A 23,777-nucleotide genomic window follows, 5' to 3' on the forward strand; every position below is an offset into this window, starting at 1 on the left:
TGCTAAATATTCCCCTTGCTGAACTGAGTAGACATTCCCATCTATGCGCTGCTCTTCCTTGAGTGGGCTGGTGGTCCAGCCCTGAAAATCTTCTGTTGAAGATTTTCTCTTCAACAGAGAATGCCCAATCCCCAAACTGTTGAGTTTTTGTGACATGTAAACAATAATCCAATCAGTAATATGACTAAATACAACATTAATTGAAGTGATGATTTTCAATTACTCATGTTGGGCAGAGTTCAAGCACTAAGCCAGTGCTTGAACCCAGTTTTAGGTGTTTTCAGATTGAAATACCATGATGCTTAGGTATGTTTATATTTTAACATGGTCAGAATAAACTCAGGACTTTCTGTACTAAAATCACAATAATTTTCCCAGCACCACCTACTTAACCCATCAAGATATATATATATAATTCACGTAGACTCTGAAAATAATCCTGTGTATGCTAGATGCAGCATTAACACCATACTGTGTAGTCACCATACATTTACTTTCTGTAACTCACATAGAAATTTGCCTTTTTTGACACTCCCACAACTTCAATAATTACTCTCCATCCTGCTGTTCTTTCCCAGTTAACCTCAGAGAACTCAGCTACAACAGTGGTCAAAGCTCAAGATACCTTTGCTTTAGAAAAACACTTGTGCACTAAAACAGTGCCGTTAGAAGACACCTGACCTCCTTATCTTGCACAGCACTGAAACGGCATTATGTACACCAGGCAAATACAACATTACAAGTTCTGTAAACCTTACTGTATCACTTTTGACTTAAGGTTATAAAATATATGTAAATTTTACTTGTTTACTGCCACTCCCTTCTCTACATGAAGTAGTAGCCTTTTGACTCTCAATATTGCAAATTAGTATGTCAGTAACTCAGCTGAATATAACCAAGGCAGTTCAGAGTGCATTCAAGAACTGCATTTATGTTACTAACACAGTAACTTATTTACTTTGCAGCAAAATAATTGTTATTTAGATCTTGTATGTCAGTTTTTAACAAGATGCCAACATTTTTTCTTAAGACCATTTACTAATGCTTTCTCTGCTTTATAGGTGGGAAAGAAGCACAATGACAACACAGTAAGGCAATGGACAAGTAAAGAACAACTCCCTTTAGCACCTCTGCACTGTCCCAGAGAGCTTCCTCCAAAGTACCATAAGCATCACTCTCAGAGTATTTTCCTTATCACCCGTAAGTTCCAGAAGTTAACAATTAAACTTCTTAACTTACCTAACTAGGGATCAATCAATAAAACTGCACAATTCATACTTTACATACAGTATAGTAATAAAATTGTGAATGATTGTATTGTATGAGAAGCCTGAAAAAGGGGCTGGAAAGTCAATGGTTATCCTGCCCAAGGCTTCCATAGAGACAGACACAATAGTTATGACACTCCTATGGTATGCGTGACACAGATTTCTGTTTTGAGCATACAATTCACGGACATCAAAAAAGTGTTGTTGTTTTTTTAATTTGAAATCCTTTATGATTCAAAATATTCCATTTTCTGTCTTGGCTATACATTTAATGAGAATGAACAAGACAGAGCTGCAGAAGTACTCTTATAAGCCAAGTATTTTCAAACAAGGGCCAATGAAGTGCAGCAGTTCTGCACTCTGCACCCCTTGCAGCTGTGATTTACACTCTTAAGCTTAATTCTCTGAAATTTGCTCAGGGCTCTGGCAAGGAGGTATGGAATCTTTCCACTACTAGAGCTGAAGCAGTATGTCCATCTGCTCCACGACTCACCTGGAAATCAGAACCCTTGGTTCTGCAAAGGGGCAGGCAGCTTCTTCAGGCCAGAGGTAGTCCTAGTGACTGCAACCTGGCATGGCCTGGCACAGACAAGCAGCCGTGCTGCAAAACTAGAGCCGATCTAGTTCTCTTTGGAGTGTTGCACTTGTCCACGGGTGCTGTGGTTAGGACTTCCTCAGCATTTCCCATAGTTTTCTGTGATGCATGATTCTGTGCTCTTTTTTCAGAAACTGGTTGGGAAAGCAGTGCATTTGGCTTTGTGAGCAGGGCAGAACTGTGAAAAGGCAATGGACAACCATCACAGGTCAAGCCTACTAACCCAACTGTAACAACTACTGAGAACAAGATGTGGGAAGGCTTATGAGACCCTGAGAAGACATTTAAATTCATTTATGTTTGCTGCAAAAAATACTGTCTTAGACAACACATAAGATGAAAATGCCAGTGTGAGAGGGACTCTGAGGACTAAACTTGGGGCAGTACCCCAGTGGTGTTTTTTTTGTTTCTTTTTCCCCTGGAATCTTGTTCTTCAAGCTCCTTACAGAAAACAGAAACCAGAATGTGGTGGAAGGAAGACTATAAATTATTTACATGGCACTTGAGATCCCAAATTGTCAAGGAGAGCTCTTCAGATGTTTAAACATGATTAGGGACACGTCAGCACTGAGAATTTGTTCACTCCTTGCAATGGAAAGGCCGTATCTCCTATCTGAACAGCTTACTGTGAGCAGTGTTACCCCTGTACCACCGCTGTGTGGTGAAAGGACAGTGTGAGGCACCACAACTTCCAGCCCTTACCATCACCAGTGGAGCTGAGGAGGCTAGAGTACGGAGGAGGAGGTGGCTCAGCCCCACCAGGGGGGAAACAAATCTGCAGCATCTATCAGGTCCTTCTGCCTCACCTGAGAAACCACCCAGCCCTTCTTGCAGCATCAGTGGCCATGCTTGCTGTGGTGATGCTTGAGGTCAGACAACTTTTTTGGCGTGAATTACAACAGCTGATGCTCAGCTCACATTTTCGCATCTTTTTTGTTTTCAAGCCTGTTTCAAGCCAGAAGAGCTTGAAACAGTTTTCTGAAGCAAACACTTAGCTAATCATATGGTTTTGGCAGCTGAGGCCTTAGGCACATTCCTATTGTTCCTATGCCTTACTGCAGCCCACTGAAGCCCTGCTGAGCCAAGCCGAGCAAGCCCAGTACAACCACAGTCTGAACGCTGGCACGATCTGCTGAGCGGAAATGGATGGCTCTCAACAGAAAGCCTCTTCACTTCCAAAGCCAAGGCAAGGCAAAGGAAGAAGGAAAATCTGAAGTGGAGGAAGAGAGATAGCTGAAAACAAATTAGCTGATATGAAATGGGAGTGATGATGTCAAAAGTAAACTGAAAATATGACCAAGTCTTGATTAACTGGTAAAATGTGCTGATTCTTTTGATCAGAAGAGGAGTGAGGACTCTTATCATCATCTTGTTCCTCAGTCATTTTCTGAGCAGACCTGAATTGTACTGGTTGCATTAAGGGCACATACCAGGAACGGTCAACAAGAAGATAATAGTTAAGAGTCTCTAACAGATTGAGAAAAACTGAGATTGTGAACACCTCAGAATACAAGCCAACCCATGTTCTTTACACCAGTCAGTAACAAATTGCACTGGAAACAGGATGGAGTCCTTCGCAGTTCGAAGTACCAAAGGTACTCCTACTCTTGTACTCTGATGACAGGAAAAAGAAATCTATCCCTGTGAGCAATAGGTCTCTTGGTGCACTTAATGGCGTCACCATCGTATCAGGTCAACAAAGAGAAGTATCCCTTCCCAGTGTGCTAACTGCTGCAGTCCTGACCATCCTCCCCTCCTGCAGATGTGCAGTGACCCCATTAAGCTCCCTTCAGGTACTGCAGAAGCAGTCACTGCCTACCACAGTCAGCTGTGCTGGAAGAGCAAAGTTAAACCCTATAAGGATATAGCTAAAAATAATCGAGATTAGTTCTGCAATTAGAGTTGAATACAGTAAAAGCTGCAACTGTAATAAAGACGACTCATGATTAGACATGATGTCACGCATTAAAAATGTAATCCAAACAACTTGTCTGTTTCACTACAAATAGCAAACTTGAATGTCCTGGCAAACTGTATGGACATGATTTACAAATACTAGGTAATATTTGGATCCTACATTACAAGCAGTGCTCCAGTCTTTCTGAGAAATAAAAATGACTTCATTCTGGGCTTAGCTTGGTCATTTCAATAGACCAAGCTTCATTAGAGACATAAACCGTAATTGTACATATTGAGCTCAATACATGCAAATTCTTGTTTGGTCACAGACCCTACAACTGGCATTCACCTGTAATATTTCTCATTGCTTTGAGGCTTTTTGCATTATATTATCAAACTTCTAATTAGGATTGGCAACCTTTTATAACCTCACAACTTTGTGAACTGGAATTACTGCTAGTGTTAAAAAAAAAAAAAAAAAAGGTAATTTTGGTTCCTTTTTCTTGAATTCACATAACAGGTAATTAGGTACTTTTTCCCCAACTGCTTTGCCCTGCCACCTAACTATACCCCAGAACCCTACACTGAAACTTGACCTTGTGTTAACTTTTCTTTTTTAAATGTATGTTTAAAAACTTTCCAAATTAATGCCATGAACTCAGTGTCTTGTGAGACAAATAGCTATGAAACAGAGCAGGCCGGAGGACTGTGTATACTTACAAGGAAAACTCTTCGGATTCCAGGTGCCAGTCTTTCTGTTTTTAGCTTCCAGTGCAGAGGCAAAGGAGAGTTGAGAAGAAACACCAGAGGCTTCTGGTGAATATGCACGGATGAAATTGGATTCAAGTGTAATGTGACCTACAGAGAAATACAGAAATACATGATTACTTCCTTACAAGTTTCAAAATCAAAGTGGAATTTGAAACAATGAATCAGAGGTCATTTTTATATATATTATGGCTTCCAGCACTAAGACCTCCTGACCCAAGATTATGGACTAAACTACTTCCCAAAAAATCAGTCAACAGAGCACAGATAAAGAATGAAACGGTTAACATTCGTGCTTTATGCTTGCAAAGCACTGCTAAAGTGTTTAAGAAAACCTTGGCAAATGCTGATGAAAAATAGCTTATGCAAAAGGTCAAACCACTGAGCTGAGAGCTGGAGAACAAGGAGATAAAAAGAATTGCAAAGAAAACTCTGATTTCTGATGGTAGCCTACAAAGCTGGCTTAGAGCAGAAACCTCATCTGCTAATGCTATTAGGGCATAAATCTAACCTGCAAAATATATAAAACTAAACAAACAAAACAGAAGAAATAAATCCAGAAAAACAAGCTAGAAGTACACTAGATTATGGAAGGTATTCCAACAGAAATTTGAACATACTCAGGAAAGAAATTGCTCATCTTCAGTGACAGAAAAGTGTACGTGGAGAATATGGTCCCATGGCATCACAAAACTAAGAAAAGCTGAAGAGATGACTCTTTAAACACCCAGTTTGTTCTTCTGGAAGCCCTTCCTGCCCCATTCTGCATGTCACCAATGCTGCCCCTAGAGAAAGGGCCCAAGGCCGGGCAAAACTCAGCACATGAAAAAGAACAACAGTGTCAGTTTTTAGAATACCACAACTTGCAATTGAAATCACGCCATCTTTAAAATTTCTAAAATGTTTTTTAAGCAGTCAGTACTTGACTTGATAGTTCATCCTGCTTTATAGAAGAAAAGCATTAGGAATACAAGTGAGGGGTCATACAGCACGGACACCAAGAAGGCGAGTCTGTGTCTCACAACTGCGGGTTGCCGCTAAGTTCCCTGACGGAGAGCCACAACTCTTTGAAAAGAGTAGAAAAGGAATAGAGGGAGCAAAACATGAACACAACCACAAGTTTCAGTGGTTGCTCACAAAATTGAGCATACAGGTAATTCAGAATGAATTTTGCCTTCTGCTAGAAAATCTGAGAGGAAACCTGAGACACAGCAACCACTCCGTATTGATTACTGTTTTATTCTTATATAGTGGTAGTGTCGGTTCATTTACAATTAAAATAAATGCAGATTCATCTAATTAGATGAAAGCTAGAGACCAAACTGAACATTAGCTATCCTCGATTGTTTAAAATCTTTCCAAAAGGGGGAAAAAAAAAAAAAAAAAAGCTTTTTTTTTCCTCCTCTACTTCCTTTACTGAAAAGCTCACTTTCAGTGCAAAGTGAAAATCAAATCTAGGTCTCAGGTCTGACAAGCACCTGGAGGGCAGAAGAAAATCAAAAACTTTTTCTGCTACTTAAAAACTTACAAAGAAATGACAAGCAGTTGGCTACGTGCACCATGCCTATCGGTTAGCCTATGATTACATGCAGAATTTACCTGACTCTTAAGACACACTGAATGAATTATCTTAAGTAACCACAGTGGAACGAGGTGTCAATCCCCACTGAACACACCTCTAGGAGCAATTCCATATTTATAGTAAAAACAAACCCAAACCCAAACTATAACTCAATTCCAAGATCCATTGCCAGCATCTCCTTTTCCTGTCTCCTGTGGCTATGGCTTTTTCCATACCAAGCAGCCACTCCTGATACCAAGTTAGAGAGGACCCAGTGAAGGTTGGAAGGGTTATCGGGATGCCTGGGAGAAAGGAGGCAGGAGTGCCCCTCCATGGTGCTGCCATGCTGTGGGGGGCTGGAATGGGACCCTCCAAATAAAACAAGTCCCAGTAAGCGGTGTCTGAGCCTCTGCTGCACCAAGGTTTTCTTCCAGCATGGGCTGCGAAAGGCACCTGCTCCCAGACACTAACCTCTCATTTCTTTAAATTTTTATTCCCCCCAATCCACCTTTTTCTCTTTGAATGAATCCAGAAACGTATAAGGTTTCCCCATGCACTTTCTCTAAATGAAATTTTACCATCAACTGGCTGAACCTGCACATCCGTTCTAAAGAAATAACCTCTTGTCTTTTCAGAAGCAAGCACACACTGACTAACGCTCACTCTGACTTGAGAAAGGCTGAGCACCTCCATTTTCCAGGTAAATGTAGTCAGATCTCCAAGTGCTTGATCTCTCTCAGCAGGAGGCCTGTTTGTATTTATGTATTTCCAAAAGAAAACATTAAGTACCACAGATTACCATGTCTTCCGGGGACTGCCTTTCTTTCCATTTTCTGCCTCAAAGGAATAAAATATCTCCCTTTAGGAAACTGCATGATATTAGCTCTCTGAATGCTAACAGGATGACAAGAGACTTCATATGCCAAACAGTCATGATCTTAGTTGTAGCCTGATGCTTTAAAGCAGGTTTTATAAAGCCAAAGTAATTCTTTTAGCTGAAAAAAAAAAAAATTGTTATTTTTCCCCCCCAAGGCTCCCCCACTTTGTTGTTCTGTCTAGAAATGGAAAGAGCTGAAAGTAGAAAGGAAAAGGTGTTTAGACCTGTTATTAAATTCACTGCCAAAAAAAGCTTTTATTGATTCTTGTGTTTTTTCAGGTGTAATCACAGCTAATTAGTAATGAGCTGTTTAAACTATTAAATATAATTACCTTGTTCTGGGGTTATGTAATATAGTTTTCTTACAAAGCAATAAAAATTTTGTAATCTAAATTTACCAAAGAAGCCAAGTTAGCCAAGTTTTATCTTTTGTAGTCCTTATCCAGCAAATATGAGTTCAAATTTTTTTCAATTTTTTTCAACTGCAAATGGCAGGAAGTACATTTAACTGTAAACTCTCCAAACTGTCAATGAAAAAATCTGCTGTGCTAAATGCAGTGAATATTACATATGTCCACTCTTATAACGTGAATTCATTGCCACATTTTCACAACCAAAGGAAAATTGGTTTCTTCTGATCCCAAAGCAAGTAAAGGCTAACGTAAATGTTTACAAAGTGAGCTATAATAAGTTTATGTATTTAAATAACCAAGAATAGAGAAACAGTAACAGCATCCTGATATTGGCCAGTAGGTGCACTTAGTTTGGGTTTGCACTCTGCTTGTGCTTTTATCAGAATGTCAAGTTAATTCAAAGAAGATGCTCCTACTAGAAATTTTAAAAATTCTTGCTCTTTCAAACCTCTGGTATTTATTAAAAACAGAAATGATGACAAGAAATATAACACACTTCATCTCAGAAATAGTTAGGCCAAGTCCTTCGGGTAATTAGAAAATGGAGAAGTATCTCTGTTTCAACTGATCTCAGACAGGTTTATTCAAAGCCAACTTCTCATCAGACAACACAGATGTTTTAGACTTCATGAAGATTTCTGCCTGTTATTTTGGTCACATGAGAGCATAAAACGAAATCATACCACCTTAGTGAGAAAATCAGACTCTTTGCAACTGCATCTCCTATTACATTTCCTAGTCATTATTCCTTTAGGCTTCAGAAATTAAATATGCATATAATGTACACATATGGTTATTTCCATACAAAGTTTGAGTCTTGCTCAGAAATAGTGGTATATCTATGCATGCCTTTGGCTGGAATTGTAGCATAAATTATATCACATAATGGAATTTTCCTACATTTCTGAATGAAAAATGCAGGCTGATCTTTAAGAAAAGTGCAGGACTTGAATCCAAAATCAATTAAGTTTTCATAAATAAATTTAAGCATTCTTGTAAAATTTTTCAGAATAAATGTGATTTTGCATTCCTGCACTCATTTTGATCACGAGCAAGACAGCAAATCACATTATGTGGAATTCATATCCCTAGTCCCGGACTTGCTAAATAATACAGTTCACATGCACACGCTGCTGCAGCAACCTCTGTCACTACACTCCTTGGCAAATACATTCCCTGTCACTATACTTCTCGGAGTCCTTAGCACCAGCTAGGCATTTTCTGGTTAAGAAATCCCACAGAGCTGCTCAACAACTGCTCAGCACCATCTTGGTCACATTCTTTCATAATTCATTTTTGCTTCAGAGCTAGCTCTGATGATGAGCACCTGGCCAGCTTAGCCTGAATGCAACTGTTCCCCCTGGGAAGGCCTATCAAAGGAAGTCTGACAGTGTAACTGCATCCACACCTAGTATGTAGAATTGCCCCATCATCACCTGTGCTTGATGATACACAACAGTGGCACCTATTATGGGAGACTTTTTCCTGGTCCCAGGAGAGATTTTCTGGGAAACCGCTGGGAATGCCTCTCCCACTCCTACCTTAGAGACTGAAAAACTTAATAGGACTTTAAGTTGTTATGAGCTCATGACATTGACACAACGGAAGTACCAAGCTTAAGCTATAACCAGCACATCCAGCACAACACTGCCCCTCTGCCCTCTTAAGCTTTCTGTTGCCGCACCAGTGCTCCCACCTTACGCCTGTGTGACCATCCAGCACGGCCTCCACCGCTGCAAGGGGTGGACAGGCAACAGAAGACCCTCATCCCTACTCTCCAGCAATATCTGTCACCAAAAAGTCATGTCTGTTAGAGTGTCTAGGAAACCGTATATTTGCTGAATCCTACACGGTGCTCTCTTTTCCCAGCCACATTTTCCTCCTGTCTCATCTTAGTTTGTGAGCTCTTCGACGCACGTCCTTTCTCAAATGTCTAGACGGTTCATAGCACCTTCTAAACACCGCATAAATTAATAGAAAGGTACTGGATCATTTCAAACCACCAAACAAAATGTTTCTAATTAATAGCATAAGAGCTAACTAGAAATTTTCCCTTTCGTTTTGTATTTTCACTGGCAGATTTCATATTATTAAGTACGTATGTTAAGCACTGCCCAGAAACCCCATTGGAAACCAGTCCTCCATGTGTGCGGCTCTGTACAGCCAGATACAGAGACCTGGTGCAAAATCCTGAACCCACTGAACTCAGTGGTAAATTCACTACTTCTCTGAACCTCCCAGTGCAGCCTTTCTACTTTTTTAAATGATGTATCTAAAAAGAGATATTCTCCACCCATTCTTGGAAGTTCACACAAACCTACAATACATGCATTTTGTGCTCCTCAGCAACGCACCACCACAGCCAAATCTTCTGCATCTCAGAAAGCTCTCTCTATATGAGCAGTTTGGTCAAACAATAACAAGAGAAAATTAAACCAGAGTCATTAAATGTACTAAAGTGCTTTTAGGTCACCTAGTGTGTTTAACAACCAGCTGCTATGGCTCTGTCCACATTATTTTTAAAACATATAAAGGAACAGCACGTTAACCAAGCAGACAGCAGCATAACAACTGTATGGGAAAATAAGACCATGTGGTCCAACACATCTCTCACTCCTTGCGAAGGGCTCATTTGATTACCGAGCTGATGTGTAGCCAGCATTTTTGTTGTGCAATCGGTATTAGGCCAGACCTTCTGGACACGTGTGTCAGCACTGGCTCTTTCAGGAAGACTCAGCCTCGGGAGTTGTTTGTCAGAGCAAGCTGCTCTTCCAGGCTTAGGTCTGCCCCTCCCAGTCTCCTTTGGCACACACTCGCTCCTCCAAATAAGTGACTAATTTGTGAGGAATATGACAACTTGGTCATAAGTAAATATTAAATACTAAGGCTATACTAAAAATCTGTAAAACAAAACGTACAAATTCACAAAAAAGTGCATTACAGCAAGAAAGGATGTAACTATGACTAGGAAATTAACCACAGAGAAGTTTTGCCATTTTTTATTGAATGAATCTTTCAATATGTTTTAAAACTGAAAAAAAGAAGACTTCAGGAAGACACCACGTTTTATAGGTGCCATGCCTTTTCGACACAAGCCAGACATGTCTGCCTGTGCACATGCCCATCACTACTGCCTGCACTTTGCAAAAGTTCCTTTAAGGTTTCTCGCAGATGCATGTGACAGCAACAAGGTTAAGGCGGCTGCAGAGGTTTCTGTTTCCCTGGAGATGGCAGTTTCATGGACGGCTGAGTATCACCACAGCAACCAACTGCAAAAACAGTCTACGGGCTCCTGCCCCACTACTCTGCTAAAGCAATTTGTACTACGTGAAAGGCAAGGGCATAAAAGCTGAAAACGGATCAAAGTAAACACTGCTGCTAAAAAGTACCATTTTGTTTTGCTGACTTCAAGGCATCAAATCACAGACTCTGTGTTTTGTTCTAAAAGATGAAAGGCAAGTGCCAAGGATTTGCGAGGTTGAATTAACTATTCCAGCATGAAGTCCTTGAGATAAATTCATAGCACATTTTCCAAAACAACCACTACAAATTTGTACAAATAAACCAGGGTAAAATATGCTGTGCTGTACTGAATTACACTGCCCAGGCTAGGACAACTGTTTCATAAGACAGAAGAGGAAAATTAATTTTAACCCTCAGATCATATAAACGGATTTTCTGACTTACAAATGATGCACTGAATATGGATTTATGACTTCTTAATTTACTGCTCAGCTGCAAAGATGAAGTTAATTAGTACCACGCAGACAGAAAATTGAAAATATTTATCACTGCCCTCTATAACTGTTTCCAATCTAACATTATATTTATATATAAGTTATTCTGAATTGCAACAAAAACTAGTATGAATATTATCTTTACAGATCATTGGTGCATACTATTCAGTATAAGAGGTTTAGAATTTTTACTGAAACTCACTTGAAAAAATTTAATTCCAATACATTGGCTGTAAAAGAGTTCAGTCAAAGATTAATCCACGAATCCACCTCGAAGGGTGGGACCTAGTACTCTATCACTTCTCAAAAAGTGTTTAGCAATTGCTTTGGGAAAAATCTCTAGGTTATTTTTTTGATTTTTAAGACAAAAGTAAAGAAAAGGTGTATTCTTTAGGCAGAGACTGGGAATTCAAAATGGAACACGTATTTTATCCATTTTTTGGTATTTTTGCTATGCTCTTTAAATATTGTGTTACAGACTCGATACCACGCCAGCTATAGTAGATTGCAATGTACAGTTTTCAGGAGCCAACAGCTTCTGGGAGAGAGTTTGCTGATTTTTCCAAGAAAGGCAAAATATGTTCTTATGGTATTACCTCTGAAGGTAATTTTGCCATCCATGCAGCCTTTGCCACAGACACACCAAGCTTTCTTCTCTGTCAGGCCAGCACTAAAGGACACTGCTGCCCAAGTAGCATGCCTGAGCCACACTATCACACAGTGAGCAACGCAACAATCCCCCCACAACTGCAGGGAGCAACATGGCAATGCCAGGAGAGAGTGGGTTGCTCATTTTATCATAAATACACAGCTGTAAGTGGACTGGCGTTGCCTGGACCTTCTGACCCATGTTCTACAGATCAACTGAACTGCAATTATAGTTCAGTTGTGAAAATCATGGGAAAGATTCACCCTGGCATAATTCCATTGAAGCTCATGGCATTAAGCCAAATCCCATAAGTTATCTAATAAAAACCGAATGCTGTTGTGCAATATTCTGACCCTTATGAGGTACCCCCCAAACTGGAATACTGGGCCCACCAAAGAGAAGGTATGAGAACAGAAAGGTTGATAAGGGCAACCCAACTGTGGTCTAGGGCCCATTGCGCGCTCTTCGGTAAGAAGCACTACCAGAAACCTTTGACCATAAGGTGCTTGAAATCTCTCTTTTCTAATTTGTCCTGCAACAGAAGCTAAAGGTCAGGGTGTGCTGTGCTAGACACAGTACAAGCACAACACACAGCTCCATCCTCAAAGAGCTTACAAATCAAGACATTCAAGTCCTGCACCACGTGTGTGCCAACATCCCCTAACAAACTATCCTGAAGCATGCATGACCTCCCCAGAGGGCGACCTTAATGCGAAGATGCACTATTAACGTCTAAGGAAAAATGGCAACCCCAATGTTTGTCTCTTCAAGAAGAATAACAGAGCAAAGCTTCCTTTGCCTTGAGTGAGGACAGAGCATAACCCCTAACCTTTGGTACCTGCTGCGCTTAGAGCAAAGGAATATATTCTAATGGGCACACAGACTTTAAAAAGGAGATAAGGTCTACCCTCAGAACTAGCTTGAAAGCTAACCTATCCACCCACTGACACAGTATGTATACTCATAGCCTGATGAAAGATTTGTCCATCCAAAACAAAAGCCGGGGAGCTTACAGCATATTTAATTGTTATCTGTAGTCTCTCTTCTCCCTCCAGCCTAAGTTCTGGTACCTTTCAAGCCCCAGACATTCAATGACCAAGCTGAGGATTTGTGTAACAGGACGGAATTACAGTGCATTTAGGTCTCCTCATAAGGATTTGTAATTCAACTGGTCCGGCTAATTGACTGAAAAAAATTACAAGTAAAATTAGTGCTAAAACATTACCAAAAACATCACAACAAGAGTATGTGGCACGCTGTATGGCACTAAACAAACTGCTCAATACCTGGCAACAGCGTCATTTGTATCTGCTTCACAACTGATGTTTTACTGCACCAGTGATCTTTCTCCTCAGAACTGCAAGGGTAAGCAACTGCACTGTAAGTTTTTACTGGAAACGCAGCCACTGAAGAGCCCATTCAGAAAGCACAACAGCTCGTACAGCATCAGAAAGTTCTGACAGAGACGTTGCAAAATAGTGCTTCTAATTTTCTGAAAACGTTGGATCATTTCTGCCCACAGCTCAGCCACATAATTTATCTTTAGACAAAAATGCAGCCTGCTCATTTCTAGTGTTCCAAAGTTGTTATTTTAAGCAGGAGCTGCCAAATGTAATCACATTATGTTAGATGTTAATCATTTATGCAAATACCTTAGTAATGCAAAAACTAGGACCAAAGCTATCCCACAAAAAAAACCAAAAAGACTTGGCAAACAGGCAGGACAGTTACTGAAGTCCTATTTGCACTAGCAAATGGTACTACTTCCACAGTGCAGGAGTAACAAAAGTGGAAAAAGGAAAGCTAGTTTATATAGGGAAAGGTATTTGAGAAGACAAAGGGTAGCAAGTCATACTTGCATTAATACAACTATTTCTGCAATGATTTTAAAATTATAACCCTAAGAGTTTATCACAGATTTCACGTACAGACTGTACATGTGTGAACTGCCTACTTTAACTTCCTTTACCTGCATAACACAACATCCAGCTTTCCCTGTGTGTATGTATCTCAAACCAGTTTTTGTCTTCAATGTTATCTCATCTCTTTATATAGTTTGGAGAACCAGAGAGCTGAAAAAATGTAAGTTTCAAAAACTTCTGGCTGCAACGAATAGAGCAGACAGTCAGTCTCTGTGCAAACATCTCTACTTTGCTCTCTACTTTTTTGAAGTTAATCTTCAGATGCTATCCCTGTTGTCTTGGGCACCTGCAGAGCAAGGGCTGCTCACAGCAACCAGCCCTCCACTGTTGGTGCAATGGAAAACCTGTGCCCACCACCATGAGGCTGGGACCCCTGTGCCCATTCCTGCTCTGACCCTAACTAGATGTTTGGGCTCCTAAAGATTAAGTGAAACCATTTGTGCCATCTGCCCTTCCACAAAGCAGTCAGGCTTCCCAGAACTTGAGACCTAAAAACACAACATCTCGCTCAGCTTTGCATAAATCAGTAGATGTCAATACTGTTCACATGCTGTATAATGAATCCCAAGAGGAAAGTCCTCCTTTTATACATTTTGTGGGAAAATTTCTTGTCTTTAGATCTGTCTAAGGACACAGGATCCAATCCTGCAAGCCTGAAGTACAGCATCTGCCCTAATGTTGTCCTATTCACAAAACGCTATCACATCAGACTTGCAAGTTTAACAATTAAGGTACAAAGCGCATAGAAATAGGAAATGTTTCCCCAGATTATATTCTGCTCTGTACCTACTTGTACATAAATAGTTTTTCTGAGCTTTTCTTTGGTAATTTACCTGGGCTGAAAAGTGAAATCTGATTTCCTACTCCTCTCCCTTTCCCCATCCCCCAACTATTATTGAGTACTTGCATCTCTGCATTAATGTTGCCTAACACCATAAAAAAAAAAAAGGGGGGGGGGGGGGGGGGAGGGGGGGGCATGAGAGGCTGCCATGTTGGAGGCTCTATGAGCCTCTAAAACCCAGCTCCTGTCCCAGAGAAAATGCTTCTTACATGAATAAAAGATCAAAATTCAGACAGGACCTTTTTCCTTAAAGGCATTTGGGGCATTCTGAGCAAATCTACACAGATTTTTCCAGGTAGACAGAAGATCCTGTAGCCTGTATTTTTAGCAACTTAGATGTGTGCTAGGCACCCACCTAGATGCTACACAGTACTACAGTGATGCATTAACGCAGCTGATACACCTTGCCTCTCACTGGGTCTCATTAGTTATAGTATCAAATTAATCCAGGTACAAAGACTCGGTGTCAGTGTTCTCTCATCTCTTACAAGCTCTGACTGTAGACACAGCAAGTTCACCTCAATTGGAAAACACCATGCAGACTTCACATTGCACACAGTGTTCTAAGAACATCATGGCAAAACTGGAATCTGAATACTGAATTTCCAAATCTGAGTGGAAATCCTGAACAGCTGAATGCCTGATTTTCTGCTATTTCAAAAGCTGCAGGTGGAGAAGGGGAAGATGCTACGACACGAAGGCTTCACAAAACAGGAAAAGATCACTTGCAACATATATGAAATAGATGATGGAAGACTGCAGGATTTCATCTGCAGTGGGTTTCACCACTCTGCGTGTAACACACCTTGCTCTTCAAAGGTTTTGCAGCCAGACCACACATAGGTGCAGATAACTGGAAACAGAAATGCCATTCTGCAGGTGTCTTTTGGAGAGGCCCAGTCAAATAGAGAAGTGTAAAATATGGAGCTCACATTTTTATTGGACATATAAAACCAAATTCTTGCTTTCCAAGCCAGGGTAAAGAAGAGCATGTGTGCGCATGAATCATAAAAAAGTCAAAACTTAAGCAGCAACACCAGATTTAAGAAACAGCTTTGTTTACTTTATTGTCAGTAACCCACCAGCCTGAGAGGTGATGCAAGCGTTTCTGTGAGGCACACACTCACAAGTGGTAACAGAAGATAAATACAAAGGAAACTGCTCTCAAAAGTTTAAACAACTGTAACCAATATATTGTCTTTCTACTCCCCTACCATCGGGTAGGTCTTCATTCTTTCCAAATTAGTTTTCATCCTCAAAAAAAAAAATCAGAACTTTTAGTCTGTGCAAACAAAACAGTATTCTGGGAATATTTTAGAGAATGAAATTAATTTCTCTAAATAATTATATAATTAATTTCATAATTAATTAAATTACTACTTTAAAAAGCTCTAAGAAACCAAATTTTCTCAGTTTATCAGCACTACCTATGTAGGTAGATTTAGTATACACTTGCAGAATCAAAGTCATGAAAACCTGACAAAATCCTCCAGAAGATGTAAATGAGGCTGTCATGCAAGTATTTTCATGAACAGTGATGGCATTCTAAGCACTTCTTATCTGCACAGTCTTGCTGATTCTTGCTTGAAAAGAGATTTAATGAAGAAAACACTGGCTTGCTTTCCAGCTAACAGTGTAATAATAGAGTGCACCTTCCTGTTTGCAATGTTTTTCCATAAAGCTTCAGGTGCATGCTCCGTGTCTATTTTACCCCAGTCTAAGTATCACTTGAAACCCAAATAAGCAGTGGAGGAAAGAAGACGTGTTCCAAGACATGTTCTGAAAAAAAATTAAAAAAATTAAAAAGCAAGTGCCACTGTGCTTCTCCGCTAAGCAATGGCGTACGGAGTAACGTCCAAAAAGGCCTCAAACTTTCACTTCAGCACCTGCATGCACTAACAGACTGTGTCCATGCAGAACAAATGAAAAAACTGCTTCAATTCAATTACAGAAGAGTAAGCTAGACTTCAGCTAATCTTCAGGACTAGAGAACACTGGTTGTTTTCAGAAAAGTATTAGGTTTTAGTACTTTTCCTCACTGATGAGATTTGGATCATCACTAAAAATTACCTCTCCTCCTGGAGATGCTACCACTACTGTCATGCTTAATCATATCTATGACATGAACTCCAACCACAATAAAAACATTTCTGTATTTTAAACTGCCAAGGCAACTGTTAAAGACACACTGTCCACTATAAACTACCTATAATTCCTTCGAACTTTTTAAAACAACCTAAATTTCATCTATTTGTACCTCATGGTGGTGCTATTTTTGCATCTTCTCCTTTAAATAAGTTTTACCACTGTGGATGCATTCTGTTTCACAGGGAAAATGAGAAACTTCTCTAGAGAAACAAACTTAGGTACATAAAAAGCATTAGCAAAAGCACAATTTACATATGCTTAAAAAAAAAAAAGTAAATGTTTCTTCCTCATATCTTCCCACTGCAAGATTTTACTTTCTCAGCTGATACAGGAGAACAACTGAAGTGACTACCCAGCACAGCAAGCTCCACACAATTTATGTTGGAAATTTTCCCTGCTGCTGGGAGGTTGGAGAACAATTCCAACTTTTGATTCAAACAGACACTCCAGAGAACAACATAAACATGGCCACTCAGGACAAGTGTTGCTTCAACAGCTCCCTCACACACACAAGCCCAAAGCTAGACTGGAACCTGCCAATCAAGCTTGTGATATAAATGGACTCCTGGAAATGCCATCACTTCCTTAATTATCTTTTCTTGGGAAAGTAACTATAGACAAAGCAGTGATTTATAAATACTCGAAGCCATGTCAGCCACTTCAAGCTTTAAGGAGGGAAGGGGAGAACAAGAATGTGAATCACAGCTTATGATCTAAATCAAAACATGTGCATCTGCCTGAAAGAACGTGTGCGCGCATGTGCACAGTGTGCTTATACACGACTAATAGAGAGGGAGGAAGAAAGCAAAGTCTTCTAGTAAAGACTGTGGCAGCTGCCCACCTCTCTTTACGATCCTGCAAGAGCAAATCAGTATCTGTGGGCACACGCAGTAGAGGAAAACAAATGTTAGTAAATGTTAGACGCTCCAACTTTCAGCTTCCAACAGGTCATTTTAATAAGTCAGCAAAACCAAGCAATTCAAGCAATCAGAAAAGTCATTCTGACATTTTTTTCTTTTGAACCCTTTAGCCTCTTGTGGTGGGCCTTGGCATTGCTTCACTCACAGTTCCAAGCAGCTCTGTGAAGCTAAGAATAAGTCTGGTTTTCTGCGTGCAGTAAACGTTCCCATTTTTAAAAACAGAAAATACCAAGGGTTTGCTCAGTGCTTTCCAAGTCATGAGAAGTCACTGTTGCCTCTTTAAGAGTAGACAGGCTTCAAACAATACTTCTGCAGGACACCAGGCTCTGCACAAACAAGCTCTTCCAGCTGACACATGACTTCCTCTGGCACTTCTGGTGGGCAGAACTGGAAACGATTGCCAAATTCAATGACCAGCAATTCCTGAGCTGACTGAAAACAACCCACAAAGACTGCAGTCCAGAGCAAACATGAAAAACCCACAGAATCACAGAATCGTCTAGGTTGGAAGAGACCTTCAAGATCACCGAGTCCAACCTCTGACCTAACACTAACAAGTCCTTCACTAAACCATATCACTAAGCTCAACATCTAAACGTCTCTTAAAGACCTCCAGGGATGGCGACTCAACCACTTCCCTGGGCAGTCCATTCCAATGCCTAACAACCCTTTCAGTAAAGAAGTTCTTCCTAATATCCAATCTAAACCTCCCCTGGCGCAACTTTAGCCCATTCCCCCTTGTCCTGTCACCAGGCACGTGGGAGAATAGACCAACCCCTACCTCGCTACAGCCTCCTTTAAGGTACCTGTAGAGAGTGATAAGGTCGCCCCTGAGCCTCCTCTTCTCCAGGCTGAACAACCCCAGCTCCCTCAGCAGCTCCTCGTAAGACTTGTTCTCCAGATCCCTCACCAGCCTCGTCGCCCTTCTCTGGACTCTCTCGAGCACCTCCATGTCCTTCTTGTAGCGAGGGGCCCAAAACTGAACACAGTACTCGAGGTGCGGCCTCACCAAAGCCGAGTACAGGGGGACAATCACCTCCCTAGACCTGCTGGCCACACTGCTTCTTATACAAGCCAGGATGTTGTTGGCCTTCTTGGCCACCTGAGCACACTGCTGGCTCATATTCAGCCGACTATCAACCCGTACTCCCAGGTCCTTCTCTGCCAGGCAGCTTTCCAACCACTCATCTCCCAGCCTGTAGCGCTGCTTGGGGTTGTTACGCCCCAGGTGCAGGACCCGGCACTTGGCCTTGTTGAACTTCATACAGTTGGCCTCAGCCCATCGGTCCAGCCTATCCAGACCTCCTGCAGAGCCTTCCTACCCTCAAGCAGATCGACACATGCACCTAACTTGGTGTCATCTGCAAACTTACTGAGGGTGCACTCAATCCCCTCATCCAGATCATCGATAAAGATATTAAAGAGGACTGGCCCCAGTACTGAGCCCTGGGGGACGCCACTAGTGACCGGCCTCCAACTGGATTTGACTCCATTCACCACAACTCTTTGGGCCCAGCTATCCAGCCAGTTTTTAACCCAACAAAGAGTACGCCAGTTGAAGCCATGAGCAGCCAGTTTCTGGAGGAGAATGTTGTGGGAAACGGTGTCAAAAGCCTTACTGAAATCAAGGTAGACCACATCCACAGCCTTTCCTTCATCCACTAAGCATGTCACTTTGTCATAGAAGGAAGATCAGGTTCGTCAAGCAGGACCTGCCTTTCATAAACCCATGCTGACTGGGCCTGATCGCCTGGTTGCCCTGTAAGTGCCGCGTGATGACACTCAAGATAATCTGCTCCATGAGTTTCCCTGGCACTGAGGTCAAAACTGGATTTTATGCAAGACTGGGTTTTATGCAAGCACAGATGCTTCAAACTGCTAACGAAGAGAAAGGACAGGAAGGGGGTTGTGAGAGATCCTTAAATGAAGGCTGAGGTGGCTTTTTTGTTTTGTTTTTTAAGAGACATGGCAATGCAGTGTCCATCAATTAAGGCAATTAAGTTACCAGTTTCACTAATCTATTAGTTGCATGGGAGTTGCAGCTTTCAGTAGGCATGGCACCCCCTGAGAAAGGCGCTGAAAAATTAAAACTTGTGGGGAGCATACTGCAGTATTTTTAGGCTTTACGAGCTCTATCTTGGGCTTCACTTCTCAGTCAGCCAGCCCAGTTCCATGCTCACTGCCCTACCCAACACCTGCCTGGACCCCCTAACAGCACACTCCTGGCTCCTGCAACATGCTGCTCTCCTCGTACTCTCGCCACCTTTCTGGACAGCAATATTGCCAGCTGCACCACTGCTCTCAAAACATCTCACTATAGGTACTTCATGCCATGCCTGGTTCAAAAACCCTGCATATACCAAACCCCGGCACATTCTTGCATTGCCACCTGCAAGTCTGCTGTCATAGCTAGCTATCCATTACCACAGCCAAGCAAAGGTCTTCAGAAAGTGGAGAGGCAAACTCAGCAAAATACCCTTGCAATGTTGAGATCCAGTCTGTACTTTGGCAGAGGCACAGTGCTTCATTTTTCTTTGAAAGCGTCTTCTAGAAAAGCAACTATTTTTTCTTCAAAACAAAGGTCTTTGGTCTACCAGAGCTACCAAATGTGCCCAAGTGCAGCAGCACTGGCTTCCCACTGTCCCACAGCTGATGAGCAGAGGGCAGATGCAACAAATTCTGGCAATACACTATCATACTAAAACAAGGGGCTTGGCAATGCATAGGATAATAGTCCAATTATTTTAATTTGGGAGAGGAAAGAATAATCAGATCAGCAAGTGGAGGTTGCCAAAAGGTTTTTAAGGCCATGCTGCAGGGTGCTTCAAAAATTCAAACCAAACTAGCCCGTCTTTCTGGCCAACTTGAAAGCATCTGGTCAAGCTGACATCAAGAGCTCAGCACTAAAAAGCAAGACTGGAAGAAACAGCTGATCTTATTTTTACTGTATCTGAGATTATAAAGTCCTAGAAAACACTCCAAAGTGGACGTTTGATTGCCACTTAATTGAAACCTATTTTTAAAAAAAGCACTTTTAGAAGAAGAAATAAACAAAGTGGAATAAAACAAATGACTAGGTAACAAAAACTTCACTAAATACAGCCGTCAAATAACAAACCTTGAATTCTCTTCCTGCCTGCTGTTGACAAGAACTTAAGGCCTTGGTGCAACAGGTCTGTGTGTTTAAACTGCACTCAGAAAGTGACCCCTTTATCAAAGCTTTATCTCAAGGCTCTTCTCAGATCTCTGGATGCCTAAGCATGAAACAAATATTTGCCTTGATACAGCCACAGTATGGCTGCTGTGGTGTAATTTGAGTAATTTAAGGCATCTAGTTCTGAAAATTGTAAATAAAAATAGAAATCTAGAACCCAAAGGACAGAAAGAGTCACAAGGTAATCACAAGATATTAATTACGCAGGGAGAATAAAGTTAACAGGTACAACCAAGAGGAAGTGTGAAAAAGGGAGCAAGGCAACTGTCTCGACATTTGAAGTTAGGAGAATTAGCATGGAAATTGAAGTGCCAAAATAATGCCTGCAATGCTGTTTCTCCAGAAACTTCTACTCTGGGAACACTTCCATTGTGCAGGCAATGGAATTCCACCTGGTTACATACGTGCATGCACCCTTCTGCAAGGTCGTCATCCCACAGAGAAGATGAAGAAATTAATTAATAATACCTACTGGGAAAGTAACAAAATGCCAAAGGCACACTTATTCTGACTCCACATGCATTGTACAAAGTAAGTGTTGATGTATGCCACTTGCTAGCATATCTGAAAGTATTTAAGACAGTTTAAAGCTTGGACACACAACTGTTAGGTAATTTTAGGTTCATACATTAGCACTTGTCCATAAAGTATGTAATAACTAGCATATGCAAAGGTACAACTCAAAGCTAAAACTGATTTCTTAACAGTATGTTAAGAATAATTTTTGAAACAAGCTTCTGAAAATAGTTAAAATTAACACACTGGGAAATATAGCAAACGTAGAAAAAAAATAGGCAAAATGAACCAGGATTTTACACTCATTGTCCAGACCTTCAGAGTCCTAAAATACAAAAACATTTTGACAGAGAAGAACTATCCTGAATTCAGGATGCACAACAAAGGTCCGGATGTAGAAATATGTTATCAGGGGACTGTTTCAGTGTCTTTTCCTGTCCCAGTTTTACAACTCACAAGCTTGTCAGAAAATACTTAAATATCGGATTTAAATGATTTTGCCCATCATTTTATGGTTATAAGCAGGTCAACTCAGGAATCTGAGGCTACTTCCCTAGTAAGTACCTGGCTATATAATTAGCCTGCTCTATAGAAACTAGCACACATTTTCATACCAAGTTTGCTCTCAAAGGAAAATAATCATCATGATTTTTTTTTCCAAGTAACACTGATTTAACAGTGAGAAGTCTGTGCAATTATTACAGCCTCAGCAGTGTTGCTCAAAATTATAAAAATAAAGATGAGTCCTTGCTTTTCCTGCCTTCATTTCACATAACACATGTTAAACATCTGTAACAGGCATAACATCTTAAACTATTGAGGATGAGGATGTCAACGAAAACAATAGTGAATCCATTGCCAGGAATTCTGATTCCGTGTAGTCACATGTATTCAGTCCTAAGTATTCACATGAGATTAATTTTATATTCCTTTGCCCCCCCCCCTTTAACTATTTCAATTGTGGCTGCATGCCTGAAGCAGCTCAGGGAAACTCAAATGACATGTATCAAAAGAATTCTTCATTATTTTAAGACTTGATAATATAGCTAGTTAAGGAGTGACTTTCATCTCAAAATATTTTTTTTTAAGTTTTTCTATACACGTTTTTCTGGTGCAAATCACTAGAAATACAATTGTCTTCACAAACAACAATTCTTTCTCAGAACGAGCAGTTTCACGAGAAAGTAAGTTTTTCTAAAATCTGGGAAACTCAAGCAGTAAGGACACCCAAAGCCAAAGAGAAAGTCCCTGTAAATGTTCAGTAGTTCCTGGCTTTCAGCTAAGACCCAGATCAGTGCAGAACTGCACACATGCACTCACTTCCCCAGGAATATTTGATCAAACAAAACAAACAAAAAAGCTTGCATTCTTCATGCCAAGCTTAATAAAACCACTTGTGCCTATTACATGCACCCGTATTCTATTTCCTATGATAAAGCACGGCCAATATGAATTGCAATAAAAGACAGTTCTAAGAAATACTTCAAAAAGACTAGAATTTTGGGGGTCTTTCTTGAAGAAAATGTCTTGACAATCTCAACAAACGAGATGTCATCCCCACAAATATTAACATAGTAAAATACAAATAAATGATTAAAACATTTCATATGACCTTATATTTATGAGATTTCAGCCTTAACCTGAAAGTGATACATTACTGATTTAGTTTTTGCAAGGAAGTCAGAATACATAATACATTTCCAGTTTGGCTAAATTTTCCGTTTCCAGGGAAGAAAAAAGTACCCAAACCTTACTAAATTGTTACAAAAAAGTCTACAAGCATTACAGGAGGAACACATGCCTCTGCCATGCCCTCCCTCAGCATTAGCCACCCCTCCTATGTTTGAATTTGCAAATGCTTGTCTGTATATAGTACAGAAGTGCCAAGTATTAAATTAATGCATACATGTATGTTGCATATTCAAGAGAACTGGGATAACTGCACAAATATGTTTAATGCATGAGTCCTCTAACGAATTTGCTATGGGAAGTTTACACTCCTCTGAGCAAGTAAAGAATGTTTAATTCAGCAGCATCTACACAGGGTAGGTTAAAAACAAAAGAAAACTCAACCTCCTCTTCTGCCCCAAAGCAAGCCCTTGCTTAAGAGATTTTCAGACCTCACATTCTATGTTATTAGAACTTCAACCAGCCTCTGAATTTATGATTTATTTTAAGCAGTTTCAATGTTACAGATTCTAGCTAGATTTGTACTGTCAAACAAAAATACTATTTTTATGCTGGAGTACATTGGCTATACTGCATGACATATCTCCACCTTTGCTATCAGCTTTGCAGGCAACACGAAATACCTCAGCTGGTAAATCAAACTAATTTAACTTGAGGTGATGGGTACCTTCTACTTTAAGACAAAAGCACATTTGGAGTTGATTTGTACAATAATGGAAAGAGATAACATTTGCTCTGCTTTGTTTTCTGACTGATCCTA

General features: G+C 40.5%; 1 protein-coding gene across 1 annotated transcript in view; it reads right to left on the reverse strand.

Annotated features, from left to right (window-relative positions):
- Window positions 1–23,777, reverse strand: part of TGFBR3 (transforming growth factor beta receptor 3) — a 123,051-nt gene that overhangs the window by 48,239 nt on the left and 51,035 nt on the right. The window contains exon 4 of the mRNA XM_035537418.2: window positions 4,483–4,620. Within this exon, the coding sequence (XP_035393311.1) occupies window positions 4,483–4,620 (138 nt within the window). The remainder of the gene's footprint in view (window positions 1–4,482; window positions 4,621–23,777) is intronic.

Source organism: Cygnus atratus, chromosome 8 (assembly GCF_013377495.2).
Source record: "Cygnus atratus isolate AKBS03 ecotype Queensland, Australia chromosome 8, CAtr_DNAZoo_HiC_assembly, whole genome shotgun sequence".
Taxonomy (NCBI): domain Eukaryota; kingdom Metazoa; phylum Chordata; class Aves; order Anseriformes; family Anatidae; genus Cygnus; species Cygnus atratus.